General features: G+C 40.3%; 1 protein-coding gene across 1 annotated transcript in view; it reads left to right on the top strand.

The window, feature by feature from the left end:
* The window catches only part of PKHD1 (PKHD1 ciliary IPT domain containing fibrocystin/polyductin), a 414,564-nt gene that overhangs the window by 176,609 nt on the left and 217,523 nt on the right, over positions 1–20,432 (top strand). The window contains exons 38-45 of the mRNA XM_045543725.1: positions 374–584; positions 983–1,140; positions 3,439–3,630; positions 6,562–6,687; positions 9,140–9,196; positions 9,480–9,610; positions 16,940–17,052; positions 18,734–18,839. Coding sequence (XP_045399681.1) covers positions 374–584; positions 983–1,140; positions 3,439–3,630; positions 6,562–6,687; positions 9,140–9,196; positions 9,480–9,610; positions 16,940–17,052; positions 18,734–18,839 — 1,094 coding nt within the window. The remainder of the gene's footprint in view (positions 1–373; positions 585–982; positions 1,141–3,438; positions 3,631–6,561; positions 6,688–9,139; positions 9,197–9,479; positions 9,611–16,939; positions 17,053–18,733; positions 18,840–20,432) is intronic.

Below are 20,432 nucleotides of genomic sequence, written 5' to 3'. Positions count from 1 at the left end.
AAATCCTGTGATGGGAGACCTTGCTACTTCTGTTTCTAACTGAGGAAACTGAAGCTCACCAGCAAGTATATTGCCCCAAGGAACATGGTTAGAATGTGGCAAGGCTATGATTCAAATGTAAGTTGAGTCTGACTACAAGTTCTGTGCTTTTCATACCCCACTACTCCCTATCCTGGATTACTTTTTATTGACACTTGTTGTAGATGAGAAAACTAGTATCAAACAAAACAAAACAAATATCCAAAATTTGTTGCTTATCTGTGCTGAAGCTTGCTTTCCCAGGTTCTTTTTGCACAGCATTCTTTGGCTGAATAACATCACATTCTTATTAAACATTAGCATATCTAAACACCTTGTCCTTGGGCTGCTTTAGGTTTACTACCAGAAGTAACTGTCACCCATCTCCGAGCAGCTGCCCATGCCCGAGACACAGTGTTGGCTCTGGAAGATGCTGTGGACTGGCAGCCTGGGGATGAAGTTGTCATCGTCAGTGGAACCGATGTCGAAGGTGCCAAACCAATGGAAGAGATTGTCACCGTGGAAACTGTGCACAAGGCAGACCTCTATCTTAGGTCACCCTTGAGGTACTGAGTGTCAGCTTGGCTAAGTGTACATGAAAGAAGATGAGGTCTTAATTGTGTTGGGGGCTGGACATTTGTTTGTCTTTCAGTGATGCATTTTTACATTAAATAATGCTAACATTTTGACAAGAAAATTATAAAGCATGAAATGTTTTGACGATTTAGACTTCTTAAATAACTTTCTCTTGGAAGACTCTAGAACTTCTGCCTTCCAGAAAGTGGTCAGTGCAATAATCAGCATGGTTCCTAATTTTCACATAGTTGTGCCTGCAGGTTACTATTCTGCATCTGAGTTGCTGAAGAAATAGACCCCTAAGAAAGAATTATGCTTGTCTAGTGGCTTACTATTCCTAATAAGATTTGGAGTAATGTTTTCAGATGTATCTTTCTCTTTTTTTCAGATATTCTCACAACTTTACAGAGAGTTGGGTGGCTGGAGAGCGCCATATTTTGAAAGTCACAGTGGCTCTTCTGAGCAGGAGTATTACCATACAAGGAAATCTCACCAATGAGAGGATGGGGCTCCTTGCTTCATGCCAGGAAGCTGATGCTCCACAAGGTAGAAAAGTATCTTGTTGGAAAGTCCAATGAGTGAAAAAGAATGTTCTCACTGTCAAATGCTGTATGGCATTGCTATGCTTGGCCTCTTTCAAAATAGAATAAGCCCTTACCCTTTGGAAGTCCATAATATTCTGTAATTTTCAGAATGCTCTTGGTGAATTGTCATGTCATCCTCCCATTCCTCCCTGCCCTACTGCTCAACAACCTTGTGGAAAAGATAGACAAGAGACAAAAGAAATAATAAATTAATGATTTCTCTGGGGGAATATATTTCTGTTAAAGAATTAAATCTGGAGAGTGGAATTACGGTTCTGAGTTTGATGTTGTAATGAAGCCTTAACTCTGATTCTAGGCCCTTCTAAGATTCTAAGGAAAACCGTAATGGCAGAGTCACAGGCTCAGGCAGCGCGCTCTCATTGATTAGACTTGTAGGGCTCCCCCGCCACCCTCCCCTTTTGGGGTTTGTTTTCTGAGTGAACTACCACATATTTAGGTAAGTGGTGGAAAAGTCAATTTATCTTCTAGTAGAATAGCAGGCACTGAATCACACTGATGTACCTATTAAACATCTATTTCAGGGATGGTTAGTTTAGTAGGTTATGTTTTGGTTTCCCAGGCTGTAGATTATGAGGCTTTCATATGTTGTGAAGACATCATTTGTCAACTTTGGTCCAAGATGGTGTGGGTGTCAAGGATGACTTCAAGGCATGAGCTCTGGATGGATGATGAGGCTATTTGCTGGGATGGGAAGAGGAGCAGGTTTTGGGGTGGGAGGGTGGTGATCATGAGTTTAAATTTGTACCTGTCGAGACTGAGATGCTAGGCCAGCAACTGAGTAGAGATGTCTGGTGATGTGTGGAGCCTGGAAGAAATGTCAGGGCTGGAGTTCAGTATTTATGTTATGTCTACATATCGGTGCATGTTATAGTGCTGCCATATGGTTGGGTGTGGGGAGGTGTTACTAGTGGAGAGGGACCTTGACCTCACCTCCCCCTCACCTAAGTCACCTACTCATAAATGTGTCATTCTGAAAAAAAGTTTGGATAACAATGGGTTAGAATCCAATGACTGCCAACTTTAACAGTTCTGAGAATTGGGGCCTGCATTCTATCAGATTCTCTTGGCAATTCTCATACAGGTAATCTGAGATCCTATGTTGGAAAACATTGCTTTTGCTCATGCTGCCAGTGAGACTACGCTTCTAGGTTTAAGCCATTGTGAATCTGTAAGCTCCTAATAGAAAACATCCTTGATTTCATCAGAAATCTAAATGTAATTATAATATTCTCAAAATAAGTCACTTACCCCTTCTTTGTGTGGGGCTGATGTGTGGGAATAAGGTCTCTAAATCCAATAACACAAGGCCTGGCCATTCAAAATGTTATGGATCATTGGCACAAATAATCAAAATTGTGATAAAGTATACAAATATAAAATATCTCTTCATTCACCTCTTATGCATTCATTCTCTGGGTGTTAGCAAATGACTGGACCCAAATTTACCGTGGAATGATACAGTGTTTTTTACTATTGATATTTCTTTGGTTCATTAACATGAATAACAAAGAATCAATTCAGGAGATGACTTCTTCTCCATTCTGAGATTAGTCAGATTTGACATTCTGACCAAATGCCATGTGTCAACAGAAAATGCCCTGGATCCTGAGGTTGCAACATTTGGTAGCAATGGTAATTGTGTGTGTTAGGTTCCTGTAGTTTGCTGTCCTCACTAGCAACTCAGCTGGGGAAGGAGGTGTTGGAGCAGGGGCTGCTCAGTTACTTCTCTGGAGCCCTTTGCCATTTCGATAGTGGCATTACTGCTAAGTCCCCAAACTATAAAACAGCACAGTAGAGGGGAAATCCCATTGGACAGCTTGCTTGATACTAAAATGTGCTGTGATTATATTCAGGGCTCACATCTCTTCCCTACAATTATCAACCACAAGAAGGTCATTTTATTGCACATTCCCTCCAGGGGATCTTTTGGATTGAAATAAGCATCTATTTAGGTTGGGTTTGTGGGTTATAGTCTGCCTCTTTGTGACAGTAATTAAGGTGATTGATTTGGGAGTTTCTGGAAATAACAGAGTGAAGGCAACATCATGGTTCTAGTTATTGGATCTTTTAATTAATAATCTACAGAGGCGAATCAAAGAAATAAGGAAGTAAGATTATTTAAAGAAAATAAACAATAATGGTTGGTCCTTTGTGGTGACAGTGCCTTTCAAACTGGGAGATTTGCGTAGAAGCATGTGCTACATGCTTTGGGTCCTCTGGACTTTATCCTGTGTTTCAGGTAATCTGCAGCACTGCTTGTATTCCATGAGCGAGAAGATGCTGGGATCTAGGGATCTAGGGGCCAGAGTGATCATTCAGTCCTTCCCAGAGGAGCCCAGCCAGGTCCAGCTGAAGGGAGTGCAGTTCCGAGACTTGGGACAAGCCTTCCATAAGCATCTGAGCTCACTCACTCTGGTGGGAGCTATGAGAGGTAAGGGGGTCCAAACCTACGACCTTCTCATTTTTCTTTATTCTCCTGTGTGTAAGATACTACATGCAGAGGATCATGATAGGTGGTATGTGGGATTTGAGGGATTCAGAGATGGATAATTGTTTATATTCTAAATCAGTGGTTCTCAAACGTTAGTATGCCTAAAAAAGTCGGTAGCAGAGCTTATTAAAATTCAGAATTATAGACCTTATCCCAAAAAATTCTGGTCTAAGGTTGGCCTAGGGGTCTTAACTTTAATTGTGCAAATATTATGATTCTAGGACAAGTAGTCCAAGGAGTACAGTTTGAGAAACATCACTGTAAGTACAGCACATGGGCGCGAACCACACAATCTCTTGTTTTAAGTTCTGCGTCCACCGTTTATTAGCTTTGTAACAATCAGAAAACTGACATTGAATGGTATAAATAATCAGTGCTATGGGAGTCCAGGCACAGCAGAAAGCACTTCTTGTGACGTTGTCCTAACTCAAGGAATCTTCTGCTTGGGAAAATGAGGGAGAAAGGGCTGGGACCTGGGTGCTTTTCCTGGGAACAAGGAACAGGCAGATGTGCAGATCTTGGTCAGAGCTGAAGATACAGGAAGTGGGCAGGGAACGTCAAATCCAGGGGAGAAAAACTAGGTGAAAACTGATCAGAATCAGGAAAAAAGAATATGACCAGATGTACTGACAAAGGTGCTGAAACCAAAGTTGGATATAGGAAAAACCCGATGCCAAAGGCTGATACGTAGAGAGTCACAGAATCGGGTTGCAGGTGCCAGATAATAAGGACAGCAGCTTTGTTCCTGAGTGAAACGAAATCCCCATCCCTCAGCATGTGCAGCACCCACTCGTCCAAGCTTTGCCTTCGTTCAAAGGGGTCGTGCTCTGCGGGGTCAGAGGCAGATACCTGATAAAGGACATCAGGGCATACTTTGTGGTGCAAGCGGGCCCTGAGCAATGCTAGGATTTCAACAGGTAACGACAGGGGTTGTTATGTCATTGAAGGCAGGATCCTGGCTAGACAACTGCAACATTATTCCTCATTTTGGATTATCTGCATGCCAAGGATGTATATTTATCCTTATTTTTCAGATTTCTCTCCTGCTTGTTTTCTTTCTTTCATCATTTAGGGGGATGGTTCCTAACATGGCCCCTTCCCTAGCACATTGGGTCAGTTTGTGTCTTTGTGCCTTTCTCTCAGGTTCTTTGGTCTCCTGTTGCTTAGAATGCTGCCGAATATTTAATGTGGGGCCAGTCCAGTAAAACAGAGGGTGGCAGTCACGTGAGAGTTATCAATTGAACATAATCAAAACCTTCTCTTGCTCCAATTTCACCTATCTCCCTCACCATTGTTTCAGTCAGAGTAGCTGCGCTTTTATCTATTTTTATATATTGAGTTTTATTTGAAAAAGCATTCAGTGCTTAAGCAACATTTGAAAACCACTGCATTAACACATTATCCCCTGTAAATCCCTGTTAAAATACAAATGTTTCCTGGAAGGGGGTAACACATTAATGCAGAGGTTAGACTTCTGGATGGCATGCTTGCCAAAAAATCTTTTATTGTTTCAGGCCCTGAAGGCCCTCATGGCCTGTGTGGCCAATTGCCCCAGCCACTAGAGTTAGAAGGCACTGGAATCTTTGCGCAGGACATTGTAAAGGTTTACCAATCCCTGACCTCCGCCTGCAAGAGCTACATAAACACACTAGTACTTGTTAGTTGTTCAGATGGGCAGGCATATTCTGACTGGGTGATATTATGGTGGAGAATTTGTCCACCACAGGCAGTGTTTTCTACAGGAGTGGATATGGATGGGTCAGTGTATTGGGGTGGGTCCTTGATGAAGTACATGAGGGCACCTAGACTAGGGGAGCTGAGACTGAGGGGAATATGGAGGTCCACAATCTACAGTGACATTATAGTTGAGAATTTTCTGGATAGTCCCATTTTTAAAAGTCAAATTATTCCATAAACCAAAGCAATTCTTCCAATATCCCAAACATTTGGCATCCATAAATATCTTTCTCACTACCTTGTAATAATACAAAACTCCTTTTTCAAGATTTATAATTTAATCATTCAAATAATATAATTTTATTTTAATGTCAGTTTCCTCCATCAGACTGAAGATGCACAGAGTTTACCTAATTTTGTTCATCTTTATTATCTCTAGCACAATAGAGTGTACAATTCCTAAAATATATAGTTGATACTCAGAAAATATTTATTCACTGACTGATCCAGGCCATGTAACCAGATTTTGGGGTCATAGAAGATGCCTGTGGGGCCAGTGTAATGATTTCCTAAATGTCAGTGTCTTTTAGCATATGGTAGAGGATACTTCCCCTTTCAGCTTTATAAACCTACTACATTCAAATGGTCTTTAGGTCGACCTTTGACCTTGCTTACGATTTGGAATAAGGATCTCTGGCTGTCTTGGATCAAGAATATTATTGCCTGGCAAGCTATAAAGATTAATTTACAGCTCAAGAAATAATGACTACATATCCTCATGCGAAATGCAGTTTTCAAAGATCAGGGATGGTCCATAAGCAGAACTCTTCACATTGCCCTTAACTTCTCACCGTCCGCATTGTGATGAGAGTTGATACCAAAGATGACAGCCAGCTGGAAATCTTGACAGCTTTGTGTTCTTTTGTGGTTTGGACATACTTTCTCTGTCTCAAATTGTTTTCTTTTCTAACACTTGATGCTTGGATCTCACCCTGTTGATCTTGGAGGCTCATTAGTTTTAGTTGCCCATTTTCTTGACTTGATTGCTGCTTCTAACTTCTTATCTCCTTGAGTTTCATTATTGTGTGGGAGAATGTTTTTAGCTACGGTATAGCTTGCTTTGAATATGGTCAACAGAATCTGAGGCACCTTTGAGGTCCATTTCTAATTTTTACCTTACTCTTTCCTATTGAGATTCCTATGTGCAGGGCTGCACAGTGTGGAACTCCTTCAGTAGAGGCCTCAGCATGTGCAGGACCGTGGGCCTGAAGGTGGACAGTAATGTTTTCTACAATATTTTAGGCCATGCCCTGCTGGTGGGTAAGTGCAATGAGCTTGTTTAATTTCTGCATTTTTAAGTAGGACACATGGTTTTTTACAAGGAATTCTCCCAAAATTTTGAATTTCCAATTTATAAAAATATTGGCCTTCTGATCATTAGAAATAGGCCATAGATAAAAATTCTAAATTTAAGTTTAGCTATCACTGATGGGCTTACTGAACTTTACCAATAGGAAACTGATCTTTCAAAGGTTCAGTTCAGGTTAATAAGTATATAATGAGAGTTTTAAAATTTACTGGCAGTAATTTTCCAATAATTCTAAGTCACATAAATATGTCTTTGTACAATCTCAAAGATTCTCAAACTTAGATGGCCAAGGACTTAAAAATCTCGAATTCTGTTCTGAACTGCTGCTGTGGCTTGCTAAAGAAGTCTGTGTTTCAGAATCTTCTAACTTATCACCTGTATCTACTTTTGTTTCCTAAAGTTCATCCCCCTTGCAAAACCCAGAATTATCCTTAAAAATTTCACATTGCATCACATCGCTTCTCTAATTAAATACTTTATGAGTTTCTTATTGCTCTTAGAATACAACCCAAAACTTTTAACCAGGCTTAAAAGATGTTTTCAGTGATTTTGTCTGTGTTAGCCTCTATAAACTTGTCTTACTCTTTTTATCTTCCTCTGCAGTCTAGTGATACTGACTTACTTTATTTTAAATTTTCCAAATTAAAGGACCACATTTTCTCCTGCCTCAGGGCCTTTGCACAAGCTCTTTCCCCTCTGTTCGTGCCACTCATTCTCCTCTTGCAAGATCCTCTCCCCTAGTTTCCTAAGTTACGTACCTCTGTTTAAACTCTTTAAGCACTTATCAGCACTTTCTGATTTAAAATTATATGCCATATTTTTGATCGTCTGATTAATGTCTTTTTACCAGATTTCATGAGGACATTGTCTCCTTACTTAGCATATTAATGAGTGCATTTTAGGTCTGTTTGTTGAAAGAAATGAATTCATGAACAAAGGATGTGTGGTTGCATTAGGATAAAAAAGCAAATCAGAAGCTTTCACTGAAACTAAGAATATAACTGTATTTGTTAAATAGTGCTTTACATTTAAATTAATTCTGTGATATCATGAGTGGGAAAATGTGTGTTTCATTTAAGAACAATCTGTTGGGATGAAAGCTATAAAGCTTGTAATCCTGAGAGGGAAATATGAATTATATAAACTTGCTTTAAAACACACTCCAGCTCTAAAAGGCAAAGAACTGAGAGCAATTGAGGTGGTCAGGTGCAGAAAAATCTTTTGATTAGAAAAGGACAGCCACAGGGAAGTCCAACTAACGGATGTAGGATTGACTTTGTTTATTCCTACTTTTGTGTGTGCAAGGGGAGAAGTGAAACCTTGAGTGAAAATTCAGGAAGATATCCTAACAGTATTGTTTTAGCAGAAAACAATCACAGTTGACCCTTGAACAACATGGTTTTGAACTATCTGGATCCACTTACACGTGGATTTTTAAAAGATAAATACAGTTGGTTCTCTGTAGCCATGGGTTCCCCGTCTGCAACCAAACTTGGATCGAAAATACAGTATTCTTGGGATGTGGAACTTGTGTATGTGAAAGGGTTGACTTCTCCTATCTGCGGGTTTGGAAAGGCCCACAACAGGACTTGAGTAAGCCAGGATTTTGGTATCCACGGGCGGCCTGGAAGCAATTCCAGGTGTATACTGAGGGACAACTATATATGGAATAGACATTAACTAGGCAAGGAAGAAAGCCTACAGAAGGAATTTAGCCTTCAGTGCTTGGATACTGTGAATATATAGGCTCTTGGCATCTGTTTTATCACAAGTTAAGGGAATTAATATATTTGTTTATTAATGAAATCTCATGCATTACAAGTTTGCAAACCCAGACACATGAAATGACACAGGAAGCCTAGATTCCTAAAGACCTAGTAATGAGGGGGGTGTGGGCTGTTCCCTGTTGAAATCACTTAGGTAACTGAGCCCTCTATGTTGCATGGCCCATGCTTGCTCTTCTGTTCTCTTCTACTCCAACCTTAACGGTTTGGATGTGAGGGTCAGGTATTGCCTAGCCTGGTCCTCCAGGACATTTCAGATCTTTGAGGGGAAGAGAGGGGCATGCAGAGAGCTCATGACCAATTTGAACAGTTAGGAATGGGGCTGGAGCTGACATAGGATGTGCGGCATCAGACTATGGAGACAGGTACTTAAACTCCTCCTAAAAAGTAAAACAGAGGATCTATTTCTCTGTTCTTTTTATTTAAAATGAACTGCTGATCAACGATGCTCTAGAACTAAAAAGTCCTTATGATCTGTATCTTTTTGTTTGGTTCATTGATAAAAATATAAACACAAAATTAAAACAACCTAAATCCAAAGAGGAAACAGTGTTTCACTGTCCCTTGTTTTCCTGGGTGGCATAAAATATGCTGAAGTAACATGGTCTTTTGTTCTCAGGGACATACATGGAGATAGGACATATTTCTTGGGAGGCTATTCCTGGAAGGAAAAATGGTAAATACGTAAAGTGATTTTAAATCTATTGCAATTTATTTAAAATTGTTATATATTTTATACATAGGCCTGATGGCAAAATGTTAGGTATTTTCAATTTATTGAGCATACTAAGTATTTTCTAAATGTGTATGTGTGTGTGTGTATATATATGTATATTTTATATATATAAAATGCATTATGTGAACTCTAATGTGTATTAGTAGAATCAAGTTTATTGAGTTGTATAAATTTTAATTATGTTTGTGAATTCCCTGGGTTGATTTATCTTTTTGTAAATTAGACTGGTCGAAACAGGGAAATATAATAAGAAACAATGTGATCATCGGTGTTTCTGGTGCCGAGGGACTCTCCAATCCTGAAATGTTGACACCATCTGGAATCTATATCCGCAATCCCACCAATAGCATAGAGGTAAGAGCTTTAGCTCCACCAGGAAGATCAGAGCCAATAGGGCATGAAGTTCACCCCAAAAGTTTGTTGGAGTGCAGCATGGTATGAAATATTTGCTTGGTGCACAGTAGTATCAAGAAAGTAATTTATGGTTTTGTATTAAACAAGTGCTTTTGGACAAATGTAATCATTTCTTTGAGGATTCCTGAAAAAACTTTTTTGAAGCAATAGCTAATGGAGCAAAATAAAGTAGATATTGATCATTTTCTGGTCATTTAGATTAATGCAAACTAAAATATCTTCCTGAGCTATCCACAGTGGGTGCTGATTTTTGTTTATCTTGATTCCAATACCAATTACTTATTCAACTTTCGCTATCTCACTATGTTAATGTGGCCGTATTGATGCCCTTTAAGAGTGTTCAAAACTGAGGCGTGAGGTGTATGAGATCATATCAGATTCCAGAAGGATGAAGTACACTTTGATGACCATGATTTTTTTATTCCAGTATTTAGTATAACTTAGTATTATTTTCTCCTGGTGAATTTCTGTCTAAACATTTAAGAACTTAATTTTTCTGGGTACAGTTTAACAATAGATTTGTGGGTAAGGACTTGCATCAGAGTAGTGGGAAGACGTTTAGTTTCCCCTTTGCCAATTATTTTATCCCATGCATCATCTATGAAAGGGATTAAGGGCCTCACTCTTCCAGGACACTTCTTTGGGCATCTGCTGTGTCATGACAATTACGCCAAGTTTCTGAGGAACCTAAAGGATGAACATCTTTCTCACCGATCATCTGTTTTTAATTACCTTCAGCTGAATAACCCCTAATGAAAGTCCTGGTTATCTCTTCAGTCCTTCTTAGACTCTTAATTATGTTTATTCCAAGCACAGCACTTACACACCATTTTAGGTGCCTAATGGGGGCGGCTGATATGCCAGTGAGGAAAAGGGGCAGAACTGCATGGAATGGAGGAAGCCAGACTTCAGATCTAGGACAGCTGGAGCTGCACTGAACTCGCTGGCCACTAAAGGGCTGTTGCACAGCTATGTCAGCAAAATTTGGGGCCTAAGGAACCATGTTTTTGTGTACTTTCTTGGGTAGCATAACCTTAACTACTCCAAATGCCTAGAGGGAAGTAAACTTTCGGGGTTGCTCAGCTCATCTTGCTGTGTGAGGCTGGAATGTCTTTGGATCACTGGGTGGTGCATGGTCTCCTGGACAGGTGTGCTGGCCACTGGCTGACAGGAAGAAGGGTTGGGCTGGCTGTAGGTGCAGAGAACCAGAGGGCCATCTGAAAATGTGTTGGGTTGCTTGAGCCTTTGCAGACTGACTGGCAGAACAATACCCAGTCAGCAATAGAAAAATTGAGTCTACAGCTAGCTGCTTTCTCCCCCTTTCATTGACTTTCTTCCCCTTATGTCCACTTTACAAAATTGGAAAAAAAATACAATGCGTGTGTTTTGAGAATGAAGTTTTAGGTTAAACTGGTAATTCAGATTTATTAGGTATATCCCTGGCATATTCATCTTTGATATCTTAAAATTCTGTAGTTCCCTTTTTGTTAGCTTTTAGCTTTCAGACCCTAGCACAGCTTCTAAAACACACTAGTTGCTCAATAAAAATTTGTTGACTATAGTGAATGAATGCATGTAGGCATAAATCAGTAACCAAAGAATGGGGAGAAGAAAGAGGAAAGTAAAGAATAAATTACAAGATTCTAAAATCATTTTGATGACTGACAAATAAGTTGTTCAGTGGTAGCACTGAGATCCTATTGGATGATCTGTCAGTGTTAAATCTTGCAAAGTCTAGTCTAGTTTTTCAGCTGTGTTAAATCTTGCAAAGTCTAGTCTAGTTTTTCAGCTGTGTTAAATCTTGCAAAGTCTAGTCCAGTTTTTCAGCTGTGCCACTGGCTTTTTGTCGTGCTGTCTCTTTTGTATTCTATTGTCTGGACTGTTCCATTACTAAAGACATAGGTGATAACTGGGCATATGTGGAAAAGCCTAAAAGTTTTATATTATTGCCAGAGCTTAGGACCAAACTCTCAGCCACAGCATAAAGAATTCACAGAAGCTTCCAGTCAGTCACCTTTACAATTCACTCGTCTTCAGCCCAGCATGGTGCAAAGGGATTTCAAATGCGATATTCTTTTTTAGTTTTTATAACCATGAGTGACCTGCCTGTCTCCCTGCCATGGCTGCACCTGAGCTAAGTCCAGGGCAGTTTCTCTAGGAAGAAAAACCTGAGCTTTGTGCCTTCTTGCCGGTGAGGACTCAGGCGTGGTATCCTGTTCGATCTCTGGGGGCCGCGTGGAATTCCTCTGTACACTCCTCAGATAGGCCTTTGCCACACTGTCCGAAAACGGGTTGGTGGTGGTTCTTCCATGCATCACCCGTAGCTTCTTAGAGCACTTCGTGCCCAGGCTGTCTTCCCTCAACAACTCCAGCATCGGAGTCTCTGACTCCTTGCTATCTGTCCAGAGGCTTCATCCTTCCAGAAGACATAGCCTATGCGAACCTGTCCCCATTCCCTCTGGCTGGGAAGTCTCTGCTCCCAAACAGCAAGGGGCTGCTCACTTTCACAGCTGCAGAGTAGCCCGTGTTTACGTAGGTGGGGGGAATTTCCTATGACCAGACTCCTGTTTAGGATGGTCCGTGGAAAAACCCTGAAGAAGAGCCCTTTGGAGACATGCATTTAATTTGAGGGGAATTTGTTCTGGTTTGTGAATCAATTTTGTAAGGAATTCTGTGTTTAAAGGCCCAACCTCAGTTCTCAAGCTCTCCCCACTCAATAGGTAATGCATATTTAAGAGCTGCCTGAAGGGTTAACTCACTTTTTTTCTAGTGACTATAGATGTACACCTCAAGGAGCTGGCTTACTTGGGCAGTTAATTTCTCTCTGGAATTTCTCTTGCTTCAATGTCCATAATACATTGACTTCCGCAAAGAATTGATTTCCACACAAAATTCCCTGCTTGCCTTAAACCCTTCCCCGCAAGCTGCCAGCTGCCTGCATAAATATGTAGTTTTTCCCCGTGAATCATTTGTAGCATACCCAATTGGAATTGAGAAAAAGGGCTGAGAAGCAATGTGATCTGACTGTTCAAGTGCTTCTTGTATAAAAAAAAAAAAAAAATAGTGAGCTTTATCAGCTACCAGAGGACCAGAGTTGCAAGCTCCTGCCTGAGTATAAATGCACTAGGAAAGCATTTATATGCGATCGCCCGGATGATCCCTAAATGCTAATGGCAGTAGGGCAGATGATTCAACAAACCCATTTATTCACTGAAAATACTTGCTTTCTGAGCACCTGTGCTGGCAAAGGTGATGACTAAGAATGTAGCCACTGGAATGTATTTTGGAAATGTTGGAACCTTTTCCTTCCTCGTAAAGTCTTGGTAACAAAATAGCATTTCATTGGTAATGAAATAGTGTGTGTCCAAGTGTGATTATTATGTTTAGTCTCTAGTCCACATTTCTCATTGTTTGTGTTTACGAAGCCCCGTTCTCTGACCCTCGGTTCTTACATAACTGTGACCTTTTCCGTGGGTCATAGGTGCGGAGAGGCACACCTGGGGAAAGTGGAGCTTTACATGTGCTGCCCCAGGGAAGGTTTTAGTTGTGTAATGAGGACTGAGAAGAACAGCTGTGGTATTTCTCTGTGTGTCTATGAGGGCTGAAGAGGTATGCTGAGGGCTTGTATTTGTCAACTCAGAGAGGTTGATTCTTCCTGAAGCCGAGAGTGCATGCCCTGGTTTCTAGCACAAGGGAAGAACTGAGGTAACTGATTGAGTGCAACTAAATGTTCTCTTGGGGAATGCTTGATACCAAATCTGATTGTTTTAAAAGATATAAATGTTCTGCTAATAAAGACTATTAAAGCATTCTTATTGTAATTAACCATGTTTTTATATTTAGGTTGGTCTTTTGTCAACATTTGGAGATGGGATACCGGAAAGTGGGCATGGGTTATTTTGATAATACGTGACTCCAGTGTAGACCAGGGTTTCTCAACCATAGAAGTAGTGACATTTTGGGTCAGGGAATCCCTTGTTGTGGGGGCTGTCCTCTGTATAGCAGCATCCCTGGTCTATCCTCTGCCCTCTAAGTTGTGGCAATTACAAAAGTCTCCAGAGACTTACACATGTTTGCTGGGGAACAGAATTATTCCTGGCTGACGACTGCCGTTCTAGACTAGGCCACCCCAAGATCGTTGAAGTCTTAGCGATGACCCTGATTCTTTAGCATCTTGAATAGTAATTCAACTTAATATTCAATGATATCCAAAAATCACTTTTGCTGAGTATCATGTGGTAGGTGAGACCTGTGATTAGAATTTTAAGTGGTCTTAGGAAATTGGAGAATTGCTTAGAATCCAAAATAATGGAGTGCAGGAGGGAATGGACTAACTCATCCAAAAAGGAAGAAAACATTCTGTAACCTGAGTAAAAACTGAGGAATGGCTATCTATTCACAAATACCTAGGGTAGGGGAAACTTTGGGACCCACAGTGAATACAAGCTAAAGCTGAAGCTGCGTAAACAGCATGGGGTGATTACGTCAGCAGGTGCTGGCTTTCCTGACTGGGTCCTGGCTGCTGCCTGCTAGGCAGGTCCCAGCCTCAGGTGAGCTGTGGCCCTGACTCACTTCCCCAAAGGCTGAGGCCTCCAGGGGGTGGGGCATTGCTTCTTCCTCTCACATGAGGCAGGGACTTGAGTATTATTGGGTTTAAAACAACCTATTTGGCTAGGCGCGGTGGCTCACGCCTGTAATCCTAGCACTGGGAGGCCGAGGCGGGTGGATCGCTCGAGGTCAGGAGTTCGAGACCAGCCTGAGCAAGAGTGAGACCCCGTCTCTACTAAAAATAGAAAGAAATTATCTGGCCAACTAAAAATATATATAGAAAAAATTAGCTGGGCATGGTGGCACATGCCTGTAGTCCCAGTTACTTGGGAGGCTGAGGCAGTAGGATCACTTAAGCCCAGGAGTTTGAGGCTGCTGTGAGCTAGGCTGACGCCACGGCACTCACTCTAGCCCAGGCAACAGAGCAAGACTCTGTCTCAAAAAAACAAAAAGAACCAACCTATTTCAGTTTTTCCCCTGTATTGACTTTGCTTGGCTACCTGTGTATATGTGTGTATGTTCCTTGTAGAACATGTGACATACCCAGGGAGGAATAGGGTCTTTAAGTTCCCCTTTTGTAGGGGGTTCTGCTATATTATGGCTGTCAGTGGGTCACCCACAGCAAACCTGTATCAGAATACCTTGTGATGCTCAAGGGTACAGAACACTGGCCTTCATCCCTTCATCATCATCCCGATCCCCTACTAAATCAGAGTATGTAAAAATCTGTAGCTTATATGCCCCCAGGTTAGGGATGCCAGATAAAATATAGCATATCTGGTCAAATTTACATTTCAGATAATATTTGGGATATACTTATACTAAAATAGTTTTTTATTTGAAATTTAAATTTCATTGGACATTCTGTGTTTTTATTTGCTAAATATGACAATCTTACCCTGGGTGCACACTAACATTTAAGAAGCTGTTCTAGGAGGATGCTTACAGCATAGTCCCCACTGAGCCCTGTATAGAGGCAACTATTGTACTGAAGCGTGTTTTGTAAAGAAATGCATTTAATGCCTTGTTGGGTGACACAGTGTCACAATCCTTCCTGCTCCCCATCTTCTTTTCTGTGGACCTGATGCCAGTGTTTAGGATGAGCTCTCTAAGCCCCATAGTGTGTGTTCCTGGGATTAAGCTACTTACAGGGAGGACACCTAGGCATTCTTTGCCTCACACCAGCCAGGCCATGTCAGACCCCCAGGTGATCAGGGATGAACCATGTGGGAGCCTCTGAGACTCCCATTATCTGTGTAGCATGGGGCTTAGTCCTGAGACAGGCTGAGCAGCCTGTTTCTTAACTTCTATTACCCAAGCAGACTCAGGCATCTTGGCCTTGGACCAGCCTCTCAGGCTGAGAGAGGACAGATGCACAGAAAGCCATATCAGTAGTCCCACAGTTTGATCAGCTGGCCCTTCATTCCTCCCACTGGTAGTGCCACCCCCAAGTGGAGCAGCCTCATGCGGCCCCCAGTTTTTAACAGAGTTCATTCTCTCTGATGGCAGAGAAAGGAGAGAGGGCTTGGGCTCCTTAAGATGTGTGAATGTGACACCGAGAGGACTCAGATACAATTCAGGGAAGAATAGAGAAGAAACTTCCGTGGAACAGCCAACATGTTATTTACTCCACTGCCTGGAGTTGAGGTTGCAAATTCAGATGCCTCTAGGGATTAGGCAGGTATCATAAATAAATGGAACAGGAAGGATGAGGACTATGCCAAAATAATCCACAGTCCAAGAAGGCAGGACTTCTTATCTTCAGCTGATCCATGGCTACCCCACAGGAACCTGGGCTCAGAAAAGCTTAAAAGTCTGAATGTTATATTAATATTAAATCTCCTGATTTTAAAATGTTGGAAACAAAATTAAAATTTTTGTAAACACTGGGTTAGCCAAGCAAAATACATGTGTATAGTATTAGACCCTTTAGGAAGTCAGTTTTCTACTCTGTCTTAGAGTATATTAATAATGATGAACATATTGTAGGTATTTCATTGAATTTGTAATCTCATTGTGTTCAGTTTGATCAGAATTAGATCTCCAAACTCATATGGTTCAATGGAGAGGTTAGATTTTATGTGAACATACAAAAGACATTAAATTATTTAATAGTGAGTCCTATAAAGAAATCTTAGGGTGATTTAATAATCTAATCTGGGTAAGAGCGCAATCAGCAGATTTGAATTATATTTGAACTCAGTCATTGTGTCTCACAACCAAGTGTAGCTAGGCCAGTTGTTTGCCTTCAGCCCACAGCCAAATCACTGATTTGTTCAAAGGATCAGAGAGGACACCCCTTGTGTAGGCTTGGCTTCAAGGTGCCTCTTTCCTTGGGAAAGCCACTATGTACACCAAAGAGGAGAGGCTTGGATTAGATGTCACAAATTAACTTCTCACTGTGGAAGCTTAAAAGGAGGTTTGGACTTGAGATACCAATTATTGAGATGGGCAAATTACAGGCTAGTTGAGCTACCTGGAGGAAGAGGAATGAGAGTGTTTTTGGTCCTGAGGGAGTAAAAAAAAGAATGAATATTACTGTTAAAGTTTCAATGTACCTTGTCAGAAAGTGAATATAAAAGTGGATTGAGTACAAATAATAGTCTTTCATCCTGGCAGGGTAGCTCATGCCTGTAATCCCAGCACAAACAAGAGTCTTTCTTTGCAGCAGCTTTATCATACATAGAATAACTATTTTTTAACTATCCTCAATTTCCCTAGGGGAATAGAGTGTGCGCTGCTGGTTATGGCTATTTTTTCCATCTTGTGACCAACCGAACCTCACAAGCGCCTCTTCTCTCCTTCACACAGAACATGGCACATTCCTGTACAAGGTAACTTTGGGGAAATTCACTTACATTTTGGGTATAAGGCTTATGATTTTGCATTTTTCTGTATAATACACAAACATATCTATCACCTCTAAAAGTTTTCCTCTAGCCCTCTTTTATTTTATTTATTATTATTACAAGAACATTTGACATGAGATCTAACTTCTTAGCAACTTTTTAAGTATGCAATATAGTATTGTTAACTAGAGGCATGGTGCTGTACAAGACATCTCTGGGACTTAATCATCTTGCATAGCTGAAACTTTGTGTCCTTTGACTCCTTGTTTTCCCCTTCCCCGACCCCCTAGCAACTACCATCCTATTCTCTTCTTCTTTGAGTTTGAATATTTCAGATTTCTCACGTAAGTGGTGTCATGTAGTCTTTGTTCTTCTATGTCTGGCTTACCTCACCCAGCACGGTGTCCTCCAGGTTCATCCACATCACCACAAATAGCAGGATTTCCTTCCTTTTAAAGGCTGAATAATATTACATTGTAAGTATCACACATTTATCCCATCCGTGGACACCAGGCTGCCTTCACATCTTGGCTATTGGTGAATACCTGTGTAAGCATTTTCGTTCACAAAAGTTTGGCAGTGAAGGGAAGAGAAAGGAGTTCAATTGAAAAAGCAGCAAGATAGAATTTACCTTTTGTGGCCAGGGAGAATTCAATGAGAGCAATTAATCTTCCAAGAAGACATTGAGAGCAGTTTGTAACGCAGAAGCCCTGGGAGGATAGAGGGCTTGGGCTCAGGAGCTAAGTGGAGAGATGAGCCTTGGAGAGACGCCCTGGGCCTGTGACTTGCTCACTGTAAGATAAGAAGAGACTTGTTCAAAATCTTTGATATGTAGAAGGTAAAGTCATCTGCTAAGAGCAAGAGGACATGGGGAAGCAAGGCGGAGTAGGGGATTTGAGAAGTATGGAGAAAATGTCAGCTTCAGAGTCAGTCGGGCCTGATTCGTATCCTGACTCTACTCCTAGTCAATTTTTTTTCTTTCCGTCATTCTTTCTTTCTTACTCCCTTCCTCCTTTAATTTTCAAATTAAATTGAAAATTTGGTGTGAAAATTAGAGATAATTTATATAATGCACTGAGGAGAGCACCCAGAGTATAATAGGAACTCAGTAACTGATAACTATAAATAATGATGATAACAGTAATGCTGCTATGATGGAAAATGATAAGAAGAGTATAATAGGGATATAAACAAGTGCGAAGCTATGTTAAAGTGCCAGCTGAGGCTGGGTGTATTACATGTGTAATTAAATTATCTTCGCGACCATGAAGTTTTATCCAGCAGCTCTTGGCAGCCCTGGAATGTGAGGAAGAAAGGATCCATGGTGCAGCAATGGTAGGGCAGCTAGAAGAACAAAAGTCTAAGGGATCACAGGTGCTGGGATCCTGTCTCCCAAGAAGGAGTGAATTTTGAGGGGCTGATAGAATAGGAGGGCATCATGGCAATCTGCATTTTGTTGAGATCCAGGAAAGGAGCAGGTCACGGAAGGTGACAGAGGGGAAGGGTTGAGGGGTGGGCAATGAGAACTAGAGAGGAGGCTTATGGGTTTTATCTGTCTCCACTCTCCCTTATTCATTACTTTTACTTTTGTTTTCTCCAACGAGAAAAAGTGGGAAGTTAGAAATATAGAAATTGGCTTAATTTCATTCTTTGTTTCACTTTCTAGGTATGGTCTCTTTGTATATCCTCAATTTCAGCCACCTTGGGATAATGGTGCTGGCCCCACCCTGTTCCAAAACTTCACAGTTTGGAGAAGTGCAGGTGGTGCTCAGGTAAGTGTATTTACTTTTTAAAATTAAAACTGTCTCTTGTTTTCTCATGGCAGTTTATTATGCATCTCTGTTTAAAGGGAGGGGTGATCTGCTGATGACGGGGAATTGCAATGTTTTCACAGTTTTAAAGAGCCACTGGCATCATAGCAGTGTGTAGAACAGCTGTTGAATGAACACATTCTAGGGTTAGGTCATGCCCTCTTTTGTGTCTTTTTGGCAGCTGTAATAGAGAACAGCAGTATCACAGAGATTTAAACCAGGCGGGATTATAGAGATCATCCATTCCTTCTTTCCCATCTTTACTTAGAGATAAGAAACTGAGGCTCAGAAAGTAAAGGGACTTGTCAAAGGTCACACAGTTGATTAGTAGCACAACCAAGTGCAGAATCTAGACTCCAAATGTTGTGCATTTGATATTCTAATATGCTGAATAATACATGCTCCGGTGTTAAGAAAAAGCACTGTTTGTTATTGGAACATAGAATTTCCAGCTCATCCACTAGGTGTGTATATAAAAAAATTATAGAATAAAAAAAATTAAAAAAAAATTCCAGCTCAAGGTGCCATTCTTTCTTTAGTCAATAAGCTGAATTCTCTTCTGTTTTTTTCCAAAAGAAAAAAGTTTCATATGTAATCATTTACTTTTCATTATCACAGTTATTTTCTTATAAGTGAGCCTTGCATGCTCACTGTTAATAGAAACATATAGAAATTATTCAGTGTCACTATTTGATGCTGTACAGAGAAAATTATATACACTTGGTCCGTGCCGCTTATAAATCTGGGGCCTAAGATGCATAGATAAAGAAATATGTTCACAGAGTATTCAGGAAATAGAATAAAAATGTATAATTAAGTCACAAGAAGAAAGTCAAACATTTATTTCTCATCTTTAACAAGTGGAAGACAATTATGGATGAGGAAAGCCCAAAAATATATCATTAGGATAGCTAACAGGTAGAATCTCAATTGTATATAGTTCTCATTTAATTTTATCAAATACATCATTTCCCATTAGCACTATTAATAGGGATGACAAACCCAGTGGAAACAATTATTAAGTGCCTTATTATGCAAAGAAACAATTCATGCCTTGGAAAGGCTTAAACTTAGTGTTTCTGCTCTTGAGTAGCCTTATTCTAGAGCAAATAACCAAACAAAATGAAAAAATTAAAAGATGTTTATTGAAACCAGTTTTTCAAGTTCTGCAATCAAAAATACTAAGCCTGTGAAAGAGAAAATGGAGGCCTACAGATTGAACTCTTGTATGCTCAAATTTAATCAATCAAAAATTCAAATAATTAGAATACTTTTGGAACTTCATTTGTATAAGGAGGAACAAAGGGCAAAGTAAATAACATGACAGCACCAAATTTAAAGTGTAGCCATCTTCAAAACAATCCTGAAAAAAATAAAGTAAGAGGATGTACCCTTCCCTATTTTAAAAACCTGTTGTTACTACAAAGGAACACTAATCAAGACAGTGTGGTATAAGCACAAGGATAGACATATACATTAATGGAATAAAAGTGATTTTTTAAAATCAATTTATTTATTTTTATAATTTTTATTTCAAAATATTAAGAGGATGCA

This window comes from Lemur catta, chromosome 2, assembly GCF_020740605.2.
Source record: "Lemur catta isolate mLemCat1 chromosome 2, mLemCat1.pri, whole genome shotgun sequence".
In the NCBI taxonomy this organism is placed as follows: Eukaryota; Metazoa; Chordata; class Mammalia; order Primates; family Lemuridae; genus Lemur; species Lemur catta.
The sequence above is the reverse complement of the archived record's forward strand: the minus strand, read 5'-3'. Positions and strand labels throughout refer to the sequence as shown.